Genomic DNA, 25574 nt, shown 5'->3' with positions numbered 1-25574 from the left:
AATCAATGGTCAAGAAGGTGTAATATAAGTCAGGACACTCCATAAAACTGGCAATCTTATATTGAACTGTTTCAACTGATAGCAATATACTTTAACAGGAATTTTCTTACAGATTCGGAATCTCTGTAACCGAAAACGTGTGTTTCTGTAGAAAAAAAACAGAACGGGGTATGGTGAGGGTCCGCCTTGTCCGCCTTTATATGTATGTATATGTAAATCTATATATACATGTGTGTATGTATGTGTACACGCACACACACACACATATATATATATAATATTATATATAAAAAATACAAAAATGGGACAAGAACGCAAAACATCCAGATAGACGATACAAAGAAAACAAGGACGTTTTCTTTCCTCAGTCGAGTTCCAGATTATCTTTGCAATTTCAGCTGGTTATACTGGAGGTTGCTCTAATCTGGCCAGCCCCAAGGAAAAACTAAGCTAAGAGCATTGGATTCCTTGGAAGAAAGCTGCAAATGTGTATGAAAACAAGGACGGAAAAAAAAAACAGAGAAATGGTATACAAATACAAATAACAGGACATAACAACAGGTGTCTTTCGACTAAAGACGAATTAAATTAAGCTGGCGTGTGTGGAAGTAAAGCCTTACGGGGGGGGACATAGGATTTGACAGGCACAGGGAGAAATACAGATTTTGCATGGATGGTAGTCGAACCAAGAAAGAAAGGTCAGGCTTGGCCGAGACCGGTCACGTGGGGAGAGAAGAGAGAGAGGTAGAGACAGAGGGATACAAGAATTAAGGAGGGGGAAGATAAAATGAAAGGAACAGAGTGAAGTGAAAGAGGAGGGAAAGTGAGCATGAAGAGAAGGCCAGGAAATGTGAGAGAGGGGAAAACGAAAGAACGAAGAGTGGAATGAACGAGGTAAGTATGAAAAGGTTGATAGAAAGAAGGAAAAAATGAAAGAAAAGAAAGAATAATAGAGTCGTACAAAATTTATATATACATACATACGTACATACGTACATACATACATATAAGAGGGCAAGGTGTACGTACACCGCTATAATTTTTAATAGAAAAAATACAAAAATGGACACGAACGCAAAACATCCAGACAGACGATACAAAGAAAACTAGGACGAGTCATTCGGAGTTTTCTTTCTTCAGTCGAGTTCCAGATTATCTTTGCAATATATATCTATATATATATATAACTGTAGTTGTGTGAGTGTCTGTCCCCTTCGATTTAGATTCCTAACTCCTCCCACATTTTGCGGTGCAGTTTAACCAAATTCGGGTATCTTATAGTCGTGATTCATATCGAGCCCGTCTGAGTATTAGCGCGCGTCTACGATGAGTCTACGATTTTAAAAATAATTTAACATCATTTTTTATTCCATTTTAATGCATAATTTTTCGTGTGTCGATGGCGGCGGAGTTGGCGTCCATGGTCACACCTGCACCTGTTTGCTTCTCTCCCTTCTTCCCTCCCTCGTGAAGCTGTGGGGAAGGGAGTGTAAGGAAATCAACGTCGTAAAGCGTTGTCAAGGAGACCAGCGTTCTTTTAGAACAACGACTTCATGGCTTGAAGACACCAAAACAGAAATGGCTAAGAAAGCCCGAATTGGCATCTATAAGGGAAGTAACTCTCTAAAAATGCTTATATAGTTATTTCCCTTACAAACCCGAGCAACGCCGGGCGATACTGCTAGTATCTTTATATATAAAAGAGAGGTTGTGTGCTGTCTGTCTCCTACGATTTAGATTCCTAACTACTCCCACATTTTGCGGTGCAGTTTAACCAAAACCGGGTATCTTATAGTCGTGATTCATATCGAGCCCTTCTGGGTATTAGCGCGCGTCTACGATGAGTCTACGATTAAAAAAAAAAATTACCATCAATTTTTCCCATTTTTAATGCATTTTTGGCATATATAAGGGAAGTAACTCTCTAAAAATTTATTATTAAATCGCAGAACGTAAAAAGCTACAGTAACACCCCCCCCCCTTGTGGTTAGCCATATTAAGATGGCTATTATACTGTACATCTCTAAAAATGCTTATATAGTTATTTCCCTTACAAACCCGAGCAACGCCGGGCGATACTGCTGGTATATATATATATAGTGAAAATAAAGTCACCAAAACACAAGATAAATAATTCAAATGATTTATTTGTATACAATTCTTGAATAATGTAAAGCTTTTCTTGTTATTTAAACATTTTGTATTTATTTATACAAAACTAGGATAAAAAAAAAAAATTGTATAATTGCAGATCGTTCCACATATTTTGTACATTTGTACTATTTTACAGTATTATGATTAATAGACAATTAGAAAATAAATGGTTTTTAAATGTTATTCATATTTTTAAATAAAGAAAAAAATTTCATGTTGTCATAATTATTGTTATCACTGCTATCAACACTGTCCCCATAATTTTCACATTTACTTTTTATACTGCAATTGGTTAGATTCGACTGAATGGACCAGCGGACCACGTCTTGTTCCAGTGCCTCAGGTTCGGTATGGTTTCTATGGCTGGATACCTTTCTAGCATCATCGATTTTACTGAGCATACTGAGAAAAGAATATACAAAGGCTGCCTAGTGTGTGTGTATGGGTGTGTGGTGTGTGTGTGTGTGTATGAGTGTGTGTGTGTGTGAGAGAGAGAGAAACATGTTTAACTTCAGTGAAGGGAAAATAAAATGGTATAGATTTTTTTCCTTGGTACAAATCCAGTTCCAGAGAAGTAGAAGTATATCTGGTTGAGTCAATGTGAATATATAAAAGGGTAAAAGGCCATATCAGTGTTGGAGGGATCTGAAATCAGAATATAAAAGGACATGGTTAAATCCATTAGAGAAAAGACCCAAGAAAACTTGTGTTGATCGGCATCAAAGAAGAAACAGTTAAAACTGGAATTAATTGGTTAGTTATGAAGAAAGGTTTTACAGCTGGATGCCATTCCGAACACCAACCAATTTACAGTGTGGAGGAAATAGAAGTACAAACCTTTAAAAAAAATCAGCTTTCCTTCATTTAATTTTCAAAAAGTAGATCCGTTCAAATATCACATCCAATCCCAAATCTTTGAACTTTGGAGCATAGTCATTTTCATCAATTTCTTCAATGCTGCACATATCACCTTTCAAATAGAAATATATATCAAATACATAATAATTAATATATGACAGCTGATACACTGAACTTGCCTGGTTAAGCATTTCAAAGTGAAACCAAGTTTTGAAATACATCATGTTGTAGCTTGAAGTAATTTTGGTTATTTAAAATAGCTATACAGTTGTACTTGCTGCGTAATACTTGTTGATGATTAAGAATATTGCATGGTTCACCTACAACTTAGAAGTTCAAAATCACACCATTCTGACACATTAGTTGGTCCTATAAGGAACAATATGGAAGTTGGTTTTTCTTTTTATTATTATTTGTTGGGTTAATAACCATTACTATTAAATACTACAATGTTCCTTGCTTAGCTTTAATGTGAACACTATTAAAGTATTCAGATATTCAAAAATAAATAGTTGATTATCCTGATGACCTTAGAGAGGGTGTTTTGTAAAAATCAGAGAAGACAGAATCATGATAAAAGAGTAAAATGTACTCTGAGTTGAATTTGAGCAGGAAATTTAGTAAAGAAATATGAGAATGATTATTGTATTGGTATAGTTCAGTTGTGGGCAAACTGTGACCCACGGGACTTTCTGAATGGCATGCCTAATAAAAGATTATGATGAACATTTTTAGTTGAGTTGCCCACCTGATGTTGAGGTATGTCTCATGTGGCCCACTTCCAAAATAGCTTGCCTTTGTTTAGAATAGTTGAAAATCAGTCTTTTTCAATCATTATATGAATTTGGGTCATCTTTAATAGATGAATTGTGTTGATAAAAACTGAATATTTTAGGTAGATAGTGAGGGTCACTATAAAGTTTGTAAAAATTTTTTAATGAATTGGGATTTGATTTTTAACTGGAGAAAGAAAACCAAAACCCATGACAATTGTTAGTAACGTTCAAAGAAAATAGGAGATAATTTCAAGAAATTAGGATTAATTTCATAGAAAATTCAATCTTTATGCTTCAGGGAAAATCTTTACTTTGAAGAGTAACTTTTATATACTTACCATATAAATTTTGGATATCCTCTTCAGTAACATTGTAGGGGGGACCTGAAGAAACATGAAGATATAAATCATTATTGAATGAGATATGCTAAATTTCTTACATGAACTTGTGAATTTTGTCTCCTTATTCTATATATATAGCTTTACATGTAGTTTTCCATATCAATGGTATGTTTTAGGAAATTCTGATTAAATAGGAGTGAATTTGGTAGACAGTAACAATGCAGAAGTATGCCATATACATATATCATAATCATTACCATTATCACTTTGTGTCCATTTCCCATGCTTGCATAGGTTGTGTGGTGTGTATTTGTGTCTCTCTATTCGACAGATGCTGTTGGCTTGTTCATGTCTCTGTAACTTAGCAGTTCAGCAAGAGAATGGTACACTAAATACACTAAACTGAAAAATAATTACTGGGTCAATTCCATTTGCTAAATCATTCAAGATGGTGCCCCAGAACAGCCAGAGTCCAATGACAGAAACCAGCAAAAGAGTCAAAGGAAAAGGAGTCTATGTGTGCTCAGCTGTGAAGAGATTTAAGGCCTGGTTATTTCACTCTAGTCCCATGAGGAGTAGATGAAGAGGAAATTTTTCTCTTGTTGTTTGTTGTCCTTAGTTAGTTAGTTAGTTAGTTAATTTCGCTCAAAAGCAAATAGCAAGGCCATGTAGGGGGACATGGAGTTAAGTACAGGGTGGTGTTCATGTAAAGAATTCAGGCCACTTGAGGTCCAGGGAGGCTTTGAACAAAGCGGTCGTCGACATCTTCACCATCTCGTCTGGCAGCTTGTTCCACGGATCCGCAACCCGGACGGAGAAAGCTCCTCTCCTTCGATTGAGATGAAATCGTCGCAGGTAGAGCTTTTCGGAATGACCCCGCAGCCGACGCTCCGGAGCAGGAGGGAAGAACAGCTCTTTCGAGAGGTTACACTTCCTGCTTATGATGTTGTGGGCGAGAATGAGATCACCACGGCGGCGGCGTTTTTCAAGAGAATAAAGGTTGAGCGTCCTCAGCCTTTCTTCGTAGGACAAATTTTTGAGACCATGAACCATGCGGGTAGCCAGCCTCTGGACTCTTTCGAGATGCTGTATGTCTTTGAGGAGATAAGGAGAAGAGGCTTGAATCCCATACTCCAATATGGGTCTCACCAGCGTGACATAGAGTGGTAGGAATATGGCTGCTGTGAGTATTCCGAATGACCGTCGAATCAAAAACAGAATTCCGCGCACTTTGTTGGCAGCATGGACGCACTGGGCCGAAGGCGAAAAGGAGGAATCCACCAAGATACCCAGGTCCTTTACCTGATCGGTCCTCTCCAGCAGCAGACGACCCGGCTCGAAATCAAGTTGAGTTGCAGGAGTAGAGCCGACAGGCAGATGACAGCACTTTGACACGTTCAGACACAGGTCCCAATCGTTAGACCACTTCCAATTTGGTGGAGGCATCGACGAAGATCCTCTATACTACCGCGAGGAGCGACCAGTTTGATATCGTCGGCAAATAGAAGGGTGTGTTGCGTGAGGTCGTCGGGCAAGTCATTTATGAAGACTAAGAACAACAAGGGCCCAAGCACTGAACCTTGAGGCACGCCACTGCTCGCACTGGAGACGTCGGACCGCGAACCATTAACTTGAACTTGGAAGGAGCGATCTGAGAGGAAGGCACCAACCCATCGTACAATATCCGGATGGAAACTATATGCTTGAAGCTTGACAAGTAGTAGTCCTTGCAGTCGTACGTAATACTGAACACACTGTGTGGTATACATGCAGCTCTTACAGGGTACTTTACTGCCATAGTTTTGCTATTTAAAAATGCATTGTTGTTATTTAGCTTCAGGTTTGCCTCTGATTACGCAGACAAACCTATGATATTATCAAAGACATTCCAGCAATTTGCATACAATATTTAGGAAATGTGGCATCTTGAGGAAGTGTCTACAATCATAGTCTCAGATTGACCAATGCTTTTCAAATTAAATTTGGTAAATAGAAATTATACAGAAGCAAGTCTCCCACCACCACCAACACCATCGCTGCCTTTGCATCATGGATACAATCCATCTAATATTGGAACCCTTCTATGCAGTCTTTGTCTACCCTATTTCACTTTTTAACCATTTTGTCATAAGTGTGTGTGTGTGTGTATCTTCATATTGATACCATTAGTGTTATGGTAACATTGTTTATATACTACATAAGACGAAGTGAAGCAGCTTGGTAATTCCATGTGTGAAAACATGGAATAAAGTTCCTTACTTGGAAATAAGAGTTGACACCAGGAAAGGTATGTGGCCATAGAAAACCGCCACAAAATGTCTCATTCCACCCATGCCAGCATGGAAAAATCAAGTGTAATAGTAATAATGATGATAATGGGGTATGATTTGAGGTGGATTTGGTTGCTATTTCTAGCAGATTATATGACCACATAAAAGTTCCCTCATTGGTTCATGCATGCATCCATGTATTTAAGCATACTGTTCTGTTTTTAAACGCAGTGTATATTTTGCACATTCACTGCACATATTCACTGTGTGTATATACTGTACATACCATGCTTCTACTTATTTCTTTCACTTGGGACATTTCTTTCACATTGTTCAGTCTTATACTTTCATTATTTCAACTCATTTCTCCTCCACCTTCCTATCTCTAATCATAGACCATTGCATGAAATTTTTCTCAGTCCTTGCCAAATTTTCTTTTTAACAATTTTAACCATTCCATTAAAGCTCCCTACCTACTTCCCTCACACTATCTCTTCTCCAAATCCATCTTTGTATTTATTTTATTCTCTAAATTCTCCTTTTTCTACAGTCCATTCATAATTATATCTCACCACTTCCCTTCCATTTCAACTGACCTGCCTCTTGCTAATACTTTTTACCACTCTTCACCCTCACTTTACTTCCTAACACATCACTCTATTTCCATAATTCACACATTGTCCTTTTCCACTCCTCTGACCATACGAACACCCTACACTGCTCTGTCCCTTCTTTCCCATTCATTTTTCTGACACTGTGCTATCAGCCTCTCTATTCTGTATCCCCAAAGAAGGGCAACTGTCTGAAACATTGGACCTTTCAATCCTCATAGTAAATCAGCTCATTGTAACTTGATATATTTTTTGTCCATCAACTTTTATGAAATAATGTTTGCCAATGTAGACCACCAGTTTCTTTAGATTCCAGGTTCTATCTAATACTAGCAGTATAACCCGGCTTTGCCCAGGATTAAGTTAGGATTATTAATCTAATCAAGTTCTTTATTTCAAACTAAACTAAGTAACATCGACATCAAATTTGGGTGAAATCCGTTGAAATTGGTTTATATATATATATATATATATATATATTTGCAACACACACACACACATACGTATGTACACCTATTGCATACATGTTCAGGTATTTGTGTGTGTTCCCCATATATCAGCAAAACACTTTTTTCCTCGATGCAAAAAAAAAAATCAACTAGAAGGGGACTTAACTCCTGTTTGCAAACAATGGATATTTCTCTGACTTGAAAATTGTTAAAAGTTTTGGTTGAAAATTTATTTTTACTGCTATTTGCTGGTGCCTCTGGGAAAAATAAGTTAACGAAAATACAGCTAGGGTCATAACGAATGTTCTCCTAAAATTGTAGCGACATGTGTGCTAATTTGTGGACGTGCATAAATTACATTCACGTACACACACACACACATCCTGCCTTTTATATATACAGATATCAACACTCATGTGAAATGTTCAAGACTAAATCTAATAAAAAAGTAATTAAGAAACACAAATAACTGCAAAAAGAAGGCAAGTAAACACTATATAATATACTCAAACATAAAATGGAGGATTTTTTTCTTTTATATTGTCCTTCAAAAATGAAAGGTCGTTGTTTTTAAGACTTTTTGGAAAGTGTTTCGTGTTTACTTAGAAATTTATATGAACTTCAATATAAGTGGTTCATATTTTTGTGAGGGATGATTTTCAAAGAAAGGAAAACCTCACCATATATTCAAGTGGTTATAGTGTATCAATCTTCATTTACCTGGAAATAATGAAGGGTCATACTGCATTGCGGCAATCATATAGTGACAGTCAGGGGAAAGTAATTCTCTTATCACCTGGGCATACCTAAATGCAACAACAACAACAATTATATTTTCAAAATGAAATATTTTCTCTTTATACTGTTGAAGTTCTGAGAAAAGAATAAAGAAAATAAAATGAACAAAACAACATAATTCAATTGCATTTTTTAAATACTTCTTATATTGGATTCAAATTTTGGCACAATGCCAGAAATTTCAGGGTTGGGGGTTAAGTCGATTACATTTGAAATCAGAACATAAAGACAGACAAAATGCTGATAAGCATTTTGCCAGCTTGTTGCCTTAAATATTTTCAATATCAAGAATAAGTACAAATTGAGTTGAGACATTTATAATGAGCATAAAGTGAGACTTGAACACACATATCTCTTAACTGCTGCCTTTAAGCATTAGTTAATTATGTTACTACAAACCACATTCAGTTTACCTAAGAGTGAAGGATTTAAATCTAAGGTCTTTATATGCATTATATGTCTTTTTAATACAATAACATGTTGTGAATCTGTGGTTTTGTCCTTTCAAAACATTTGTTAACAACTAAAAAAGGAGAAGTGGGGAAACTAAAATGGAAGTAATGTTGATGACAAATGGTACAGAATTTAGTTCCACCTGTTAAATTTTGGTTTCAAATCCTTCTGGTTTCCATTTTACCTTTCATTCTCTTGAACTGGAGTAAATTTAGTTGACTATATCCTAATGTTACAAATTTGTCCTATGGTACAAATTATTATTATTATTATCATTATTAAGGTAGAGAGCTGGCAAAATCATTAGCACACTGGACGAACTGTTTACAGGTATTTTGCCCGTCATTATGTTCTGAGTTCAAATTCCATCAAGGTCGACTTGGCCTTTCATCCTTTCAGGGTCGATAAAACAAGTACCAGTAAAACACTGGGGTCAATGTAATTGCTGCCCTTATGGCAAAATTTGAAGCCATTCTTTTATCATTATGGTAGCGAGTTGGCAGAATCGTTAGCTTGCTGGGCAAAATGCTTAGCGGTATTTCACCCGTTGCTGCGTTCTGGATTCAAATGCCACCAAGGTGAACTTTGCCTTTCATCTTTTCAGGGTTGATAAATTAAGTACCAGTCAAGTACTGGGGTTGATGTAATCGACTTAACCCTTCCCCCAAATTTCAGGCCTTGTGCCTATAGTAGAAAGGATTATTGTCATTACTATTATTATTATTATTATTATTATTATTATTATCATCATCATTATTATTATTGGGTGAGAAAGCAGTGCATGCCATCAAAATGACACTGGGGCACAATTATACGAAACCCAATATACCCATCATTACCACACGTCTGATAAATGTACACAGACATATGCATCACAACCACATGTGCGCGACATGGTGATCTTATATTAAGATAAATAGTGCACAACCTTGCAGGTGGAGCACAGTTAGAATTTGTTCAGGTTGAGTAGCCCATCCTGCTCAAAAGGCCCTTGAATAAGGTTTAAGGATGATGAACAAATAACCCCTGAGGTGAATTATTCAAACCCCAAAGAATTCCTCTCAACACATGGCTATGATGCTCCCCAACTACTTCTGCTCACAATCAGAGATGTACATATCATCAGTCACCAAGTGACATGCTCAACTGATTATACAAAGACAAAATATTATTATTATTACTATTACCATTATTATTATTTTTTTTAATTTTATTTTTTATTAAGGTAGCAAGTTAGCAGTATCATTAGCATACCGGGCGAAATGCTCACCAACATTTCACCCATCCTTACGTCCTGAGTACAAATTCCGCCATGGTCAACTTTGCCTTACCTACTTTTGGGGTTGATAAATTAAGTACCAGTGAAACACTGGGGTTGATGTAACTGATAAGTGCTCTGCTCCAAAATTTCACTATCCAAGGAGGTTTTCTTCTAATTAATCAATATATTACTATTATTAGTAGTATTATGCAACTAACATATATTATGTCCCCACCACTGTGTAATTATGTTGTCATTAAACAATTATTACTAACCTTATTCTGGTTTTGGGGATGATAGCAGCAAGAGCTCCTCGATCCCAAATAGCATTAAACTGCCCTTCAAAATCCCTGTGATTTAGCAGAAAAGAAAAAGAAGAAAAATTAATTGCAAGATTTATAACAATTGGTTGAAATGTAAAAGCACTTCTAATTATATTCTGGAAGAAAAGAAATAACCTATTTTTACTTCCTTTATTTTAGATGAAGTTAAAGGAAGGCCTTTAAGAAATCAGCGAACGTATTAAACTAAAAACCGGTGAACTAGAGGATGTAGCCAAGTTTACGTATTTAGGTAGTAAGATAGCGTTTTCAGGCAGCACCGACGAAGATATTAAGAAGAGAATAAGTAAGGCAAGGATTGCTTTTCACCTCTTAAAGAAAGTATGGAGCACAAGTGTAATTTCAATAAAGAACAAAATAAGAATTTTTAACGCTAACGTAAAAGCGGTGTTATTGTATAGGGCTGAGACATGGCAAACAACAGTTAAGTCAAATAAGCAAATACAATCATTCATCAACAGATGCTTGTGTAGTATACTTAAAATTAGATGGCCCGAACACATAAGCAATATGGAGCTATGGCAAAGAACAAATCAAGTTTCGATTAGGGAGCAAATATTTAAGAAAAAGTGGAAGTGGATTGGTAGCACAATTAGAAAAGACACACCAAATATAGCGAAAAATACTTTACAGTGGAAACCAGATGGATATAGAAGGAGAGGTAGGCCTAAGAACACATGGTGGAGATCAAAACAAAAGGAACTAGAGAAAGGGGGACATTCATGGCAGAGTATAAGTACAGAAGCGAAAAATTATGCGACATGGAATTCAACTATAAGTGGCCTATACTCCGCGTTGGAGGGCTAAAGGCATAAAGAATAAAGGAAGGCCTAGAAAGAATTACTGCAAGTGAAATAAATGTCAGAGATGCTTTGCCCCATGCAGAAACTAGGAGCTACTTCCTGTACACATCACATGAATGGAGAAGTGAGGACTTAAGTAGCCTTTGTCTGAAAAAGGATTCCATCTGCAATTCCTTGTCAACCACCACTTTGAGATGATTTCAATTGCCATAGTTATCTTCGTACCTACTTGGAGGTTTTCTTCAAACTAACACACAGAGCTAAAGACAGTCTTCTACACCATGACTATTAATAATAATTAACAATCATTGTAAATTGAAAAAAATAAGGAAAACAGTCACATTCATTAATAAAATAACATCTGATTATATTTTCTCAAAATTTAAATTGGTAAATTAATAATAATTGTTGTCATCATTGTCCATATTTCTCTGCTTGGAAACTGGAAAGGTTCTCAACCTGTAGAAAATCTGCCTCAATAAAATCCATCTGACTCATGCAAGCAAAGAAAAATAGAAGTTGAATGATGATGATGATGATGATGATGCAAATGAGGATCTCTAATTACCAAATAGCTAATTAATACATGTAGCTGATATATTGAGTTGTCTGGAAAGTTTGTGCTGATTTATAGTAGCTTACCTTTTGACTTATTTTAGAACCTGGTTGAGTCCATAAAATAGGATTTGACTACACCGCCATTTAGAGCACAGTTTAAGCTGTCTTTTCGTAGAAGAAGGTTTACGTTCCTATAACCTGTGTTAATTTTGTAACCTTTTAAAATGGAAGATAAGAAAGTTCATTTTCGGCACTTGATGCTTTGGAAACCAGACAAAAATTGCTGCAGCTCGGCTGGGATGTGTTACCCCACCCTCCATATTCACCAGATATTGCTCCTTCAGATTTCCACTTATTCAGGTCTCTGCAGAATAGTCTTAATGGTAAAAATTTCAATTCCTTGGATGACGTAAAAGGATACCTTGATGAATTCTTTGCCATGAAACCACCTCAATTGTGGGAAGAGGGTATTTTCAAGTTAAAGGAAAGATGGAGACACATTGTGCAACAAAATGGTTCATATTTGGTTGATTAAAAATGTAATGGCAAGTATTTATTGAACTTTTTCTTTCTTTTAAAAATCGGCACAAACTTTCCGGACAACCCAATAGAATAAAGATATGTAAATGAGAACATCACTCGTTACAATGTGCTCCTCATCATTTTAGCTTTCAAAAGATACCATACCATTGCCTGGGTGAGCAGGCCAATGTCCACACTTAATATTGGAAATGAATGACATTGCTTCTTTCACAGTGACACACATTTACAACTACCACAGGATGTCAAGTCAGGGAGAGACAAACCCATGCACCACCACACACAACTGGCTTTTTTTAAGCTCCAGGCTATAGAAGGAGACACTTACCCAAGGTGCACACATAGGGATTGAACCTGGAACTGCATGGTTGCAAAGCTAGCTACTCAGTCATTCCTCTGTGTCCATGTTCTAATTTTGAAAATTTAGTAGAGTTTACAAAAATACAATACTTACTTTGAAAATTTAAACAAATCCATGCAATATAGTTTGATCTTTCCATCTTTGCTCTAGAAGAAAGATAAAATTCAAATGAAATACTTATTGAAACAATTTTTGAACAACTAACTTCAATTTTCTGGATTTCTTTACTATAATACTCTAATTTCAGTTCTTAAGTTGCCATTTATTATTTACTCATTAGTATTCAGATCACTCTGTCAAATACGATTGCTTATTTATTCTCATCATTCTGTATTACTCATGCATTGTCTCATAGCTTTGAGATTTCAATGCTGTGATTGATTCTTTTTAGAATGACATTGTAGGGAAGGTGAAAGAGGCTGGATCTGATCAGTCTGAACATAGAATATTTCAGCCAGATTTGACCAGTTTAAATGCTAAACAATTAAGCATCATGTATGTGTAAATGCACTTAAGGTGAGAATGAACTCACAAAATTATATTTCAATTAGAATTTCAATGCAACTATCCACTGTACTATCAATACCACTACTGCTGTTGGAAAAAAAGAACAAAAAAAAAAAAAACAACAGGAGGACGTGGTACATACAAAGTATTAATAAGACACTCAGAGAAAGAAAATAAGGGTGTTTTACATTTCGAGCAAGGCTCTTCTTCAGAAACAGGAGACATAATTAGTGCAGTAATGCACTTTTTAATCATCAGTGCAAGCATAATTCAAGATTAATAACGAATGAACAAAATCAACATACCAGATGATATATACAAATATATATATATAGGATTTTCTTTCGGTCTTTGTCACACCAAATCCAATTCACTCACATGGCTTTGGTCAGCCTGGAGATATACATGAGGCTAGAGTGCCATACACTGGGACTGAACTTCAAACTGTGTGGTTGGAAAGCAAATTTTATACCACACACACCCACACCAGCACCATTATTTCAACATTTCTATAAAAGCTTCTACTATAAAAATGAATATTTACTGCAAAGAGTTTTCCTGTGTTGTCCTTTAATTCTTCAACAGTATATTCCAAATTCTGGTCTGTAAAGAATTCCTGTAAAGCTTGTTCAGCAATGTCAACTCCAACAATATTGTGCCCTTTATCTGCTAATCTGAAAAATAAACAAACTATACATATATATATTTCTTTACAGCCCACAAGGGGCTAAACATAGAGGGGACAAACAAGGACAGACAAACGGATTAAGTCGATTACATCGACCTCAGTGCATAACTGGTACTTTATTTATCGACCCCAAAAGGATGAAAGGCAAAGTCGACCTCGGCGAAGTTTGAACCCAGAACGTAATGCATTTCGCCTGGCGGGCTAACGTTTCTGCCAGCTCATGGATCATCATCAGCATCATCATCATCATCATTTAACATCCGCCTATATTTATACACACACACAAACACACACACATAAACACACACACACACACATCACAGGATATAATGTTCTGTTGGATCCTCATAAATTTAGTGGGTGAGGGAAAAAAACAAGAGCAGAGAATGGGTTCCAGAAGGATGAGAGGCTGAGAAAAGGAGTGGAAACAGTATTTATTACAGGATGAGGAGTTGCATCTCAATGGGTGATTGCTAAAAAGGGACATCATTTTTATTAGATGTTGTTCTCATTACTTGGAAGTAGATCAGCTTCCATTAGCAAGTCCTTGAACAAGTATTTCAGCATGTGGGTAACTTACACCCTTGACACAGAGCCACTGTGTCTATGTTGCTATTGGTATTTACAGAATACTAATGCAAAACATTTCCTATCAAAGACCTGCTGTTAGTTAATGAAGAAGCTTGAATCCATATGTAATGGCCCTGGAAGCTGTCCCATCTTTCAGACGGTGAATAAAACTTGTGGATTATTTAGTCTTAATTAGTGATTGATGTAACTCTTTTACAAGCATAAGATAATCAAAAGACTGATACAGATTTCTTCAGTCTTTAGATAGAGCACGTAAGGTCCAGAAACTACACAAGCACTTCCTTGCTGGTTCTTTTTATAAGGTGTTCAGGTAATCTCCTAACTTATTGAGTCACTGTTATTCAAAGACGATACTTACTTTTTCATATCTACACATTTCCCACAGAGGGGAAAGAAAATTTTTATTCCATTTCTTCCATCAATAAATTTGTCCAAGTGTTTCTCAAGTGATCTTAAAGACAGAAGAAAAGAATAGCAAAAATAAACAATTATTTCAATAATATTCAATAAAAACAATAATAATTTCTTTTGACAGAGTACCATGCCAGTTATTTAAAGGGAAAGGTGTAATCAAGAGATTGAACCTCAATATGTTACTGGTACTCATTTTGTCAGTATTGTAGGCACAAGAAGCAAAGAAAACCTGGCAGAATTAGAAACCAAGAACAAGATAGGGAGCCTTTATGATATCACTCAAACTGCTAGTAATAACAACTAAACCTTTCAGTGGTATCCAACCTGGGGTTTGTGGATCTCTGCAGCACTAAAAATTTAGCAGTGTGCATGTGTGTACATGTGCAAGCATACACGTATGCATGAATTAAGGCTTAGGATTGTAATTCTGTATCGATGCTTTGCATGAAAAATATTGAGGTGAGAAAATGTGATGCTGGTTGACATTCCCCAGCTTCATACTGCTGAAGATGCAAGAGGAAATAAAAGATAAATCCTTCACACAGGGAAACAAGCAAGGCTTAGGGTGATGAAGGGCATTTGATTGTGAGAACAATGACTGCGAAATGTATTTGCTAGCAAGGAAAAGAAAACAGACATTAGACAAATAAATTCATTTTCATGTAACTGAGAAATAGTGGATTGACCTCCCTAATTCTTGTTTCCCTTCATCTTCTCCCTACCCCTCTTACATGCCACTCCTTCATTTCTGTTACCATTTGCAGACAACACTACTTCTCTCTCTCTCTGTTTCTCCTTTGGAAGAAAGGATAAGGGCAAAAAATAGTAAATAGACTTAGCAAACTCTTCTAAGAACTTTACTATAGGTTAACCCATTTGAAACCAACCCACCTGAGACTGACCCTCATTTTATGATACAAATTTCTCATTTTAATCCTTTAACATTTAAAACGGACATATCTGGCTAAAATATTCTACTTGCTTTATGTTCAAACTAGCCAGATCTGGAGTCTCACATCTACCCTGAATGTCATTTTGAACATAAACAAATACATCATCAAAATCTCAAGGTTACAAGATAATGCAAGATAAATTCATGACAATCATCATCATCCTCCACCTTTTCCTCTTCATCATCATCATTTAGCATCTGCTTTCCATGCTGGCATGGGTTAGATGGCTTAGTTGAAACTGCTAAACTGGAGAGCTACACCAGGTTCCAATCTGATTTAGTATGCCCTTCCTAAATGCCAACCACTCCATCTGACAGAAAAATCTGAATGCTAAAGGGTAAAGTGATCTAAATAACAAGTTTCTTTCAAAATTTCAAGTTGATTGATGTTTCAAACATCATTTTAATTACTGCAAAATTATTTCATTATTAAATTCTTCATTATTTTTCAGAATTAATTAAAATAAAGACTGGGTATTTTAACAGAAATATGGTAACAAAAGAGCTGACTATAGGTATGATGCAGTATCAGTGATGTGACAGGAAATGTTCATCCCTCAGCTGGTCACCCAGCATCCTTATCAATTCAAGACATGTAAGGGAGTCTCTAGGCAGTCACCTGATGTGCTAGAAGTAGCAGATAAACCTCCTTCAAATAACACTCTGCTATCTTATAAAGGGTAGATCACCTGTGCTATGTAGCTCTTAAACAATAAAAACAGACCCTGGGATCATATCTTGGGTCAAGTGGGACTGACTTTAGGTCTGTCATAAGTTTAAAGGCTCATGAGGTCAAAGTTTATTTCAGTTTCCATGGCATATTAACATAACTAAATAGTATGGCAGAACAATCATGGCAAAACTAGACAGTTACAACTTGAGCCAGATTTGGTACTTGATTAGGTTAATTAGTTAAAAATAATTGAGTAACTTACACGTGCATTTCTTCCTGGTGGAAAGGAATATTTTTAGTGGTCCACCGATTGATCCAGTAACCATGTTCATCAAATTCGCCATCAGAGGTAGTTTTCTTTTCACTCTCAGTCATATTTGGTTCTTCAAAACAAACAGAAAAATAAATTCAAAAAGGAGCAACACACATTTATTAAAAACTGGTTCAAGAGTGTGAAAGGGATAAATTTTTCAGGCAAGTATTTATCCTTCTTCACCAAGTGCCTTTTTCATGACTACTTTGGAAACTATGGTGAAGTCCATTCTTTGCTGAAGAGAGCTAATCCAATTGAAATATGTTGCGAGTTATCTCCCTTATATACTGAAATAACACTTGCCATTGAATTAATGCTGACTTATCATCAGCAGATTATTATTTTTAATTATCTTTCTGCAGCTTGTGACAATATATACATTAATATTAATTCAGATATGGTAAGACAATATGAAGCTATGTGGTCTTAGTTAGGGTGTTGGATTCATGATTATAAGGTTGTGGTTTCAATTTCCAGACTGGCTGGTGTTCTTGAACAGTATACTTCATTTTACACTGTTTCACTCCTCTCAGCTGAAAATTAGTACCAGCAACTGTAATGGACTGACATCATGTTCAGGAGGGACTTCTCTATTTTTGAGTTGCTCATAAGCCCTAGAAACCAAGATAAGCTCTGATGTAAAAAGCTTGTAGGCCCATGACAGACCTAAGTTTGAGCTTATGATGGGGTCTTTGCATGATCACTTGAACTGCAAGACATAGCAGTCAAATGAAAGGACATGTCAAGGTAAGTAAAAGTGTGGCCATCCACACAAACAAGCAGGTCCTTTATTGCCATGAACTCCCTCACACACACACAGTCTCTCCCCTGTCAAAACTCCCCTACAACTCATCTTCCCAACACCTCCACCACCAGCTGAAGGACCACCCTTCCTTCCACTCTCTACCACATCTGCTCATTCTCCATGCCCTCACATCTACCATACACCCCTCCCAGCTACCCCAATTTCTCTCAATATCATTTGCAACAGCCGTGTCTTCCCCATCGCTAAACGGCTCCCCTCACACTCTTATGGAACATCTTCCTCTACTCTGTCAGTACTGCTTATATTCCCTCCAATGTTTCCTGTCGACAGGCTCCCTTCAACACCATCTACTTCTCTCACTCTCTCACTCTGTCTATCTTTCTCTCTCTCTCTCCCACCTTCCTCTCCATCTCTGTGCTACTGGTTTAGTCAAGTACCTCCTCTGTAATAAGACACCTATCCCTGTCCCTTTGTTTCATTTGAACCTCTTGCCTGGCACATAGCCACTTTCCACAGTTCCACTCCCTCTTGCAGCTGAGAGGTTTTTGTCTTGCAAGGTAACTGGTGACCCCACTGGTGCTGGTGTCACATAATGCTGGTTGCATGTAAAAAGCATCTGTGCTGGAGACACATAAAAAGCACTGAGTACACGCCATAAAATGATTGGCATTAGAAAGGGCAACCAGCTGGAGGAACCACAACAAAACAGATAAATGGAGCCTGGTGCAGATCTCCAGCTTGCCAGCTCCTGTCAAGCTGGGAGCTGTCCAGACTCCAATTGTCTGTTGTGGTATGGTTTCTACAGTTGGAAGCCCTTCCTAATGCCAACCACTTAAGAGAAGGTTCTGGGTGCATTTTACATGCCACCAGCACAGCTGCATTTTCACAGCACCAGCAAGGGTGCTTTTTATGTGGAACCAGCACCTGAAAGAACAAGCTTTATCACCGCCACCTTACGTGATAGCATATTGTCCAAAAATCAAGATCTCTTACTTTAAAGTCGCCATGGAGTTTGTTAAAGTGTGTTTTTTTTTCTCCTACATAAAATAAAATGGATATTTGCTCAAAAATAAAAGATGAACGGCATACCTACACAAGAGTACCCCAGAGACTTTGTATTCTTACAAGATCCAGGAAAATGGATATTTTTCTAATGAATTTTTTTACAAATATGCTTCGGTTGGTGGAGATTCTGGTCGTATCAGAATTTGTTATAAAAATATTTTTCTGAGGATGAGAAGGGGAGTTTCTGAAAATTTAGAAAAGTCAGTTTTGTTTCCTCATAACTTTCAGAAAATTGGGTATTTTAAAATGAAACTTTCTACAAATAACTTTCAGATGATGTAGATTATGATTATATCGGAATTTAAGACAAAAAAAAATGGTGGGCGTTCACACATATATTAAGAGACTCATCACGAATTTTTTTCTATATTTCAATTTTCATTTCGTGATGTGTGTCAGTAACCACTTTTTTTTTTTTTTTTTTCATATTAAATTCGAATATAATCGTAATATACACCACCTGAAAGGTATTTATATAAAAATTTTTAATCCAGTTTTCGGAAAGTTGAAAGGAGACAAAGACAACTCGGGTACTTGTCTATTGTCGTGGTCCCGGTTTCTCACACGCGAATTCGCGCGCGCGCGCCAGACGTAGGTACTCGATACTCGAGATCCTACGAGGTGACTTGCGCATGCGCAGTGCAGAATTCGCGCATGCGCGTTACCCCCCTAAAAAAAAGGTGTTGGATTTCACTAAAAATATATATGTGTGTGTGTGTGTGTGTGTGTATATATAACATTTTCAATTTTACACAAAAAAATTACATAGTCGCTTTCCTCGCGGATTTACAGATAAATGAATTAATTACTATTTTACAGAATAAAATTAATGAATTAATTATATAAATTAAATAATTCTTGAAAATTAATTAATATTAATAATATTTTTGAACAAAGTAAATAATTTATAAAACTTGGTTAATAATTTTTTTTACACAAACGCGAACGTATATAATTTGTGAAACTTTTTTTTTTTTTACAGACGTATATAATTTGGTAAACTTAATGAATTAATTTCTTCTCATCATCATCATCGTTTAACGTCCGTTCTCCATGCCAGCATGGGTTGGACGGTTCGACCGGGGATCTGGGAAGCCAGAAGGCTGCACCAGACTCCAGTCTTATCTGGCAATGTTTCTACAGCTGGATGCCCTTCCTAACGCCAACCACTCCGAGAGTGTAGTGGGTGCTTTTTACATGCCACCCGCACAGGTGCCAGGAGAGGCTGGCAACGGCCACGGTCGGATTGGTGCCAGTCGAGGCGGCTCTGGCATCGGCCACGATTCGGATAGTGCTTTTTACGTACCACCAGTCCAGGGGTCCTGGCATTTGCCGGGTGCCACACTTGCCCCAACATGTCTTCGCAAGCAAAGGGGGTTGGCGTGGTGCCTGTCGTGGGATGAGGTTCGATATCAACTTCGCTTGCCTCAACAGGTCTTTGTGTATAAATGTATAAATTTTTCGCACTAAATTCTTTCCGTAGAATTTATCAAAAAACGCGCAAAATTATTCCGTAGAATTTATCAAATTAAAAAACGCAAAATTAATATATTTTTTGAAATTGCAAATGGGCTAAAACATTTTTAAGGATTTATATGTATTCAGGGAAAGCAAAACAAAATAAAACGAGTTACGCAAATTAAAAATAAAATACATTTTATGTTTTTACCTTTGTTATGTATCTGATGGACTTTCCCGCCGATTTCAACGTATCTGCATCCAAGTTGTTCGATCAACTGAATGGTCTACTAACTGAACTAACCTCTACTCTTAACATACTTATCAAGTAGAATCAACGTGAAGCAGTGATAAGGCTGGTATACTGCAGTAAAGCTTTCAGTTATTTATAAATGCAGTACACATTTTTAACTCCTTTCCCGCCGACCCAAATTTATTTCTGTCCTATATATAGATATATACAATATTATTCCATATATGTTTTTCAGTCCAATTGTTAAACAGAAGCGCCCGCCCTGTCTACTTATCAATAAAACCGTATTTGCATATGACACTATTAAAAAAAATTTTTATTGTACTAAACAATAGTCCTGTACCTGATACTGCCCTATTTCGGATGAGAGACATTGATGCTCACTAGAGAGATTGATGTGCGTAAGAACACTAGGAACAATAATTGCTATTAATAATAAAGTATTGAAAACAAGCCAAATTATCGTAGGCTGTTAGCACAAACAAAACAATCTCTTATAGTAGGTCAGCAGTTATGTGAGAAAATAACATTATATGTCCACGAAGTTACTTTGTCACCAATGTCACATTATTGCTTAGTCACCAAGGCGGCGAGCTGGCAGAAACGTTGGCACGTCGGGCGAAATGCTTAGCAGTATTTCGTCTGCCTTTACGTTCTGAGTTCAAATTCTACCGAATTTTGGGGTCGATAAATTAATTACCAGTTACACTCTGGAATCGATGAAATTCGAATCCTAACAATCTCATTATACCTCCCTTTTCAACATACACAACCCACACAAATACAACTTTCACATCCTTTATGACAATTCTCTTCACCAAAATATAAACAACAGTTGATCTGAAGGAAGATGAAGTTGAAATATTGTACTAGTATACTGTAGTTTAGATATGAAAGATTTATACTTTCATACTTTATTCCAAAATATTGGTACAATATTCTGTTTTTATGCACAAAATTATACATTTTCCTCCGACAAATCCACAAGCGAATGGGACTACCTTCCATTTAGTTTTAAATAATTTCTACCTCAGACTATAAAACCCGGGATTTTCATTGCAGCATTTTCGAATATGGAAATAACAATATCTTGTTATACAGACTTATCGGTCACCCTGTTACGCTGATTGTATCTGAGAATTATGTTAAGGATACACGTGTCTGTAGAATGACAACCGCTTATACTTAAATTCTGTAAGTAGGTAATTTAGTTGATCGGACAACTGAATCCTTATCGTCGAAACTACTGAGATCTATTTTATATTTAAGACAAAATTTTAAGACTCGTAGAAATTGAAGTTACAATGGTTTCAAAATTTGGCACGGAGCCAGTTATTTTAAGGAAGTGGGGAGCCGATAACATCAACCCTAGTGGTCAACTTGGAACATATTTTATCGACTCCGAAAGGACCTAAGCCAAAGTCGAAACAAAAGTATATTAGGTCGTCGAGTATGAAATTTGTAGTAAGGTTTATGGTAAACTTTGACAGCTGCTCAGTTTGCGCCATTTTGACAACCTTAATTTTTTTGCTAGAAAGCTGATACATCGATTTCTTTTTTTCTAACTTATTTTGCGCTTTATAAAGTAGTTATAAATCGTTTTTTGATATTTTTGCTCAGAGATGGATAAATCGGAAATTCGTACAGTTTTGAAATATGAGTTCTTTCTTGGAAATACAGCATCACATACAGCTCGGAATATTAATGGAGTATTTCATTCTAATGTTATTACACAGCAGACTGTATCAAATTGGTTTGCAAAATTTCGTTCTGGTAGCTTTGATCACACAAATGAGCAACGCAGTCGACCAGAAACAAAGGTGGATAATGAAGAACTGAATGCCACCGTCGTGTCAGATTCATCTCAAAGTGCCTGTGAATTATCATTGTTGTTTGGTGTTAGCAAGCAAACAATATTGACTCACCTAGTTCAAATCGGTAAAGTTAAAAAGTTGGATAAGTGGGTTCCACATGAACTCAATGAACATCAGAAACAGCAGCGTTTGGAAGCCTGCATTATGCTACTTTCTCATCACAAGAATAAATCATTTCTGAATCGAATTGTAACATGTGATGAGAAATGGATCCAATACAACAACCGTAAGCGTTCAGCACAATGGTTGGACAAAGATGAGCCATCAAAACAGTCCAAAAAGCAAAGTTCATCGAAAGAAGCCGATGGTGTGTGTTTGCTGATCTGGTGCAGGTGTGATCCATTATAATTTCATTAAACATTATTAATCTAAGGAAGTTCAAATGTGTTAACGAAAATATATTCGTTGCGCAATTCTACCAGTGCTGTATCGTGAGTGGGTCCACAGGAGCGGTTGTTCTGGGCGCACTTTTTTTAGCTTGTAATAATACTTACCTTGCTCCAGGCGCTGGCAATCCAGTTTATGCCTCTTAATCATACAATTAATTCAGTATATTTGTTTCACGTTGTCTCAGGGCATAAGCAGTACGTTTTATTTAAGTTTGTATTAACCTGCTTTGTGCAACGAGCATTATAACAACGTCCTCTACAGGACCACCACATTTAGTTGGCAAATACAGGCATACCTCACCCTACGTCGTTAAATGATTCAAGGAGACACGACTTAAGTCGAAAAACGACTGAAGCCGAATTAACTTGTCTCTGGGCTAGGCTAGGCTGAATTTACTTGTCTCTAGTCTAAACCGATAATAATCATTCCCAGTTATGTACTTCATTTATGAATGCATTTTCAATTATACATGGTTAATAAAAACCAGGTCTGCTAAAATATTGTCGTTATTATGTACAATCGTCGATACAGTTGTCCGACTCATCCCAAAAGATCGTGCAATTGCTACCGCTTTTTTGCCTTTTTCATGGCGTTTTATCATAGCCAGTTTATCTTTCAGCGTTATAGCATGATGTTTAGCACTTCCACTATGAATTTTCGTAGGAGCCATGGGGGCAAAATATAAAGTCACAAATGAATGAGATAAACAGACGTAAGCAAATCTGAATTCTAAGCAATCGCGGGAATCACGAGTGACAACGACGGCTAACGGTAGATATTGGAACTAAAGTGCAATATGAACTCCAAAAGACTGATAAATAAGACAACACAACTGATTTGATGATTTCGTTCACTAAGCTACATTACTTTATGGTGTGTATCTTAACATTTACTGTACGTATTTTAATATGATTTTATATGCTTTTATTCTTATTTATTGTGCAGCAACATGATTTTATGGGCTTTTAATGGTTTCCTGGTGATATTACGATTCCAATATTTGTGGCAGACAGGCGTAAAGTCGAGTAAAATGACTTAACTTGATTTTTATTTTTCCATATATTATTTTTGAAAACCGACGTATAATCGAGAACGACTTAAATCGGAACAACTTAAACCGAGGTATGCCTATATATTTTACGATTCCGTACTGTTACTGTTTGTCTCTCGCTCGAAGATTGAATATAACTTATGTCTCCATCTTTACAAGATCAGTGGCAGAGTGTCGCTAGAAAAAAGATATAGTATTTTGCGAGTGGAATGAGTTCTTCATCACTAGCTAATGATTAACACACGCTGAAGACGGGTAACCACCACAGAAACCCGGGTCTGTGTATATCACGTAAGGCTAAAGATGGAAACGATGACCTCCCTCGCAAATACTAATTGGACACAGACTGTGTGTCGTTGGCCAGCTGGAGGAGATGTCTTTCTGGGACTAAAAACAACAGTAACACCGTCCTCTATTATATACACATAATTCTTCTGTATTCTACCTTCTACCTTGTATTTTTCCTGTGCGTATATAGACGTGTATATGGGATTTTTTGCGCGCGCGTGTAGACGTGTGCAGGTATGCGCGTATATTAGACGTGTGTGTGTGTGCATGCAAGTATGTGCGTATATAGGCGTGTTTTACTCTTATTGCTTATTTTTTACACTTTTTTTCACACATTTTTCTGTATTTTGCCTTTAGCCCTGTTTTTCTTGTGCATGTGCGTCTGAACCTTTTTTGTGCGTGTGTGTGCGAGGATGTATACGGATATCTATATATATTTTGGCGATGTACGTGTTTCAAGTGAGGGTGGATGAATATATACATACAAGCGTATGTACGTGGGTATGCGAGCGCGCATATTTATGTATGGACACGCGCGCTTACGCGATTACTACGAACATTTTTACTCCCACCCCTTACTTAGCGATCATTCTAATAGCTCTTTTGCCTTGATAACGGTCAATCACACAGTAATTTCCCTTTGTTTAACAGCCATTTTCATAGCATTTTTTTTCAGTGGTCTGATAACTGAAGAGATGCCGGCGTGAGTTTGCGCCCCGACATCCGAAAATCAGAGTTTTATCATGGCTACTGAATAATTGTCACATATTATATATATATAACAATAGGGTAATAAGAAATTATTATTACCAGTGACCTAGCACAAAAACGAATTAGTCATTAGACTATATATTATTCACATAGAAATAAAATAAGAGGCTTCCAAATAGGAAAGCCTTGTGCTAGAATGAGCAGTAGAAAACTCAGAACCACCAAATAAGGATAAATTTCGAAAGGAATGAAAATTAAAAACGTTTACCATCTCAATTATTTCCCAGACCATGGTTTCTAACTATTTCCAGCAAAAAAATATTTGCTGAAGGCCAGTTTCATCAGTGGGACAGCCTTTCGACCTCTCTGTCGCTGGGTATAATCTGCGTCTGTGCAGTGGTCTAAAAAGTTAGAATATACAAGCAGTTAGTTTTACACGTGGATTTGACTGTGTTGTGTATTTGAAATCGAAAGGCTGTCCCACTGATGAAACTGGCATTCAGCAAGTATTTTTTTTGCTATCGGATGGAGGATGCCCGAGATCCTAGAAGACACACACACAGAAAGACAGAATGAATTTTAGACCTTTGGAAGTATGCTGTGCGTGAGAAGACCCGGCAGGACATGTAAGACCATAACCCGTGGCCTCTACCTGGGATGTAGCCAGTCCACTTATGCATACCTTTCCTTCTTGGGACATCAAAATCAAAATCGATCAACATCAATGGAAATTGTAGCTGTGATACCAGTGCTGGTGGCACATAAGAGGACCATCCGAAAGTGGCCGTTGCCAGTGCCGCCCGACTGGCCTCCGTGCCGGTGGCACGTAAAAAGCACTATCCGATCGTGGCCATTGCCAGCCTCGCCTGACCTCCATGCCGGTGGCACGTAAAAAGCACCATCCGATCGTGGCCGTTTGCCAGCCTCATCTGGCACCTGTGCCAGTGGCATGTAAAAAGCACCCACTGCACTCACGGAGTGGTTGGCATTAGGAAGGGCATCCAGC

General features: G+C 37.0%; 1 protein-coding gene and 1 long non-coding RNA gene across 6 annotated transcripts in view; one reads left to right on the top strand and one right to left on the bottom strand.

Annotated features, from left to right (window-relative positions):
* Positions 1 to 2131: 2131 nt before the first annotated feature.
* LOC115212383 (probable thiopurine S-methyltransferase) overlaps positions 2132 to 25574 on the bottom strand; it is a 57710-nt gene continuing 34267 nt past the window's right edge. The window contains exons 2-11 of one of the 5 annotated variants that reach the window (XM_036503315.1): positions 23616 to 23629; positions 23087 to 23088; positions 16662 to 16782; positions 14719 to 14811; positions 13626 to 13755; positions 12668 to 12720; positions 10247 to 10321; positions 8180 to 8265; positions 4127 to 4171; positions 2996 to 3124 (exon numbers count right to left, since the gene is read on the bottom strand). In XM_036503315.1, the coding sequence (XP_036359208.1) occupies positions 3015 to 3124; positions 4127 to 4171; positions 8180 to 8265; positions 10247 to 10321; positions 12668 to 12720; positions 13626 to 13755; positions 14719 to 14811; positions 16662 to 16774 (705 nt within the window). In that variant the 5' untranslated portion in view covers positions 16775 to 16782; positions 23087 to 23088; positions 23616 to 23629 and the 3' untranslated portion in view covers positions 2996 to 3014. Of the gene's footprint in view, positions 2800 to 2995; positions 3125 to 4126; positions 4172 to 8179; positions 8266 to 10246; positions 10322 to 12667; positions 12721 to 13625; positions 13756 to 14718; positions 14812 to 16661; positions 16783 to 20212; positions 20370 to 20597; positions 20631 to 23086; positions 23089 to 23615; positions 23630 to 25574 lie in introns of those variants that run through there. The other 4 variants (XM_036503312.1, XM_036503313.1, XM_029781265.2 and 1 more) reach the window with 4 other exon arrangements.
* Positions 16211 to 16785, top strand: LOC118763624. Its single transcript, XR_004999385.1, has 2 exons — positions 16211 to 16321; positions 16367 to 16785. It is a non-coding gene; the product is annotated as an uncharacterized LOC118763624 (long non-coding RNA).

This window comes from Octopus sinensis, linkage group LG5 (genome assembly GCF_006345805.1).
Source record: "Octopus sinensis linkage group LG5, ASM634580v1, whole genome shotgun sequence".
In the NCBI taxonomy this organism is placed as follows: domain Eukaryota; kingdom Metazoa; phylum Mollusca; class Cephalopoda; order Octopoda; family Octopodidae; genus Octopus; species Octopus sinensis.
This window is presented reverse-complemented; position numbering and strand designations above follow the sequence as displayed.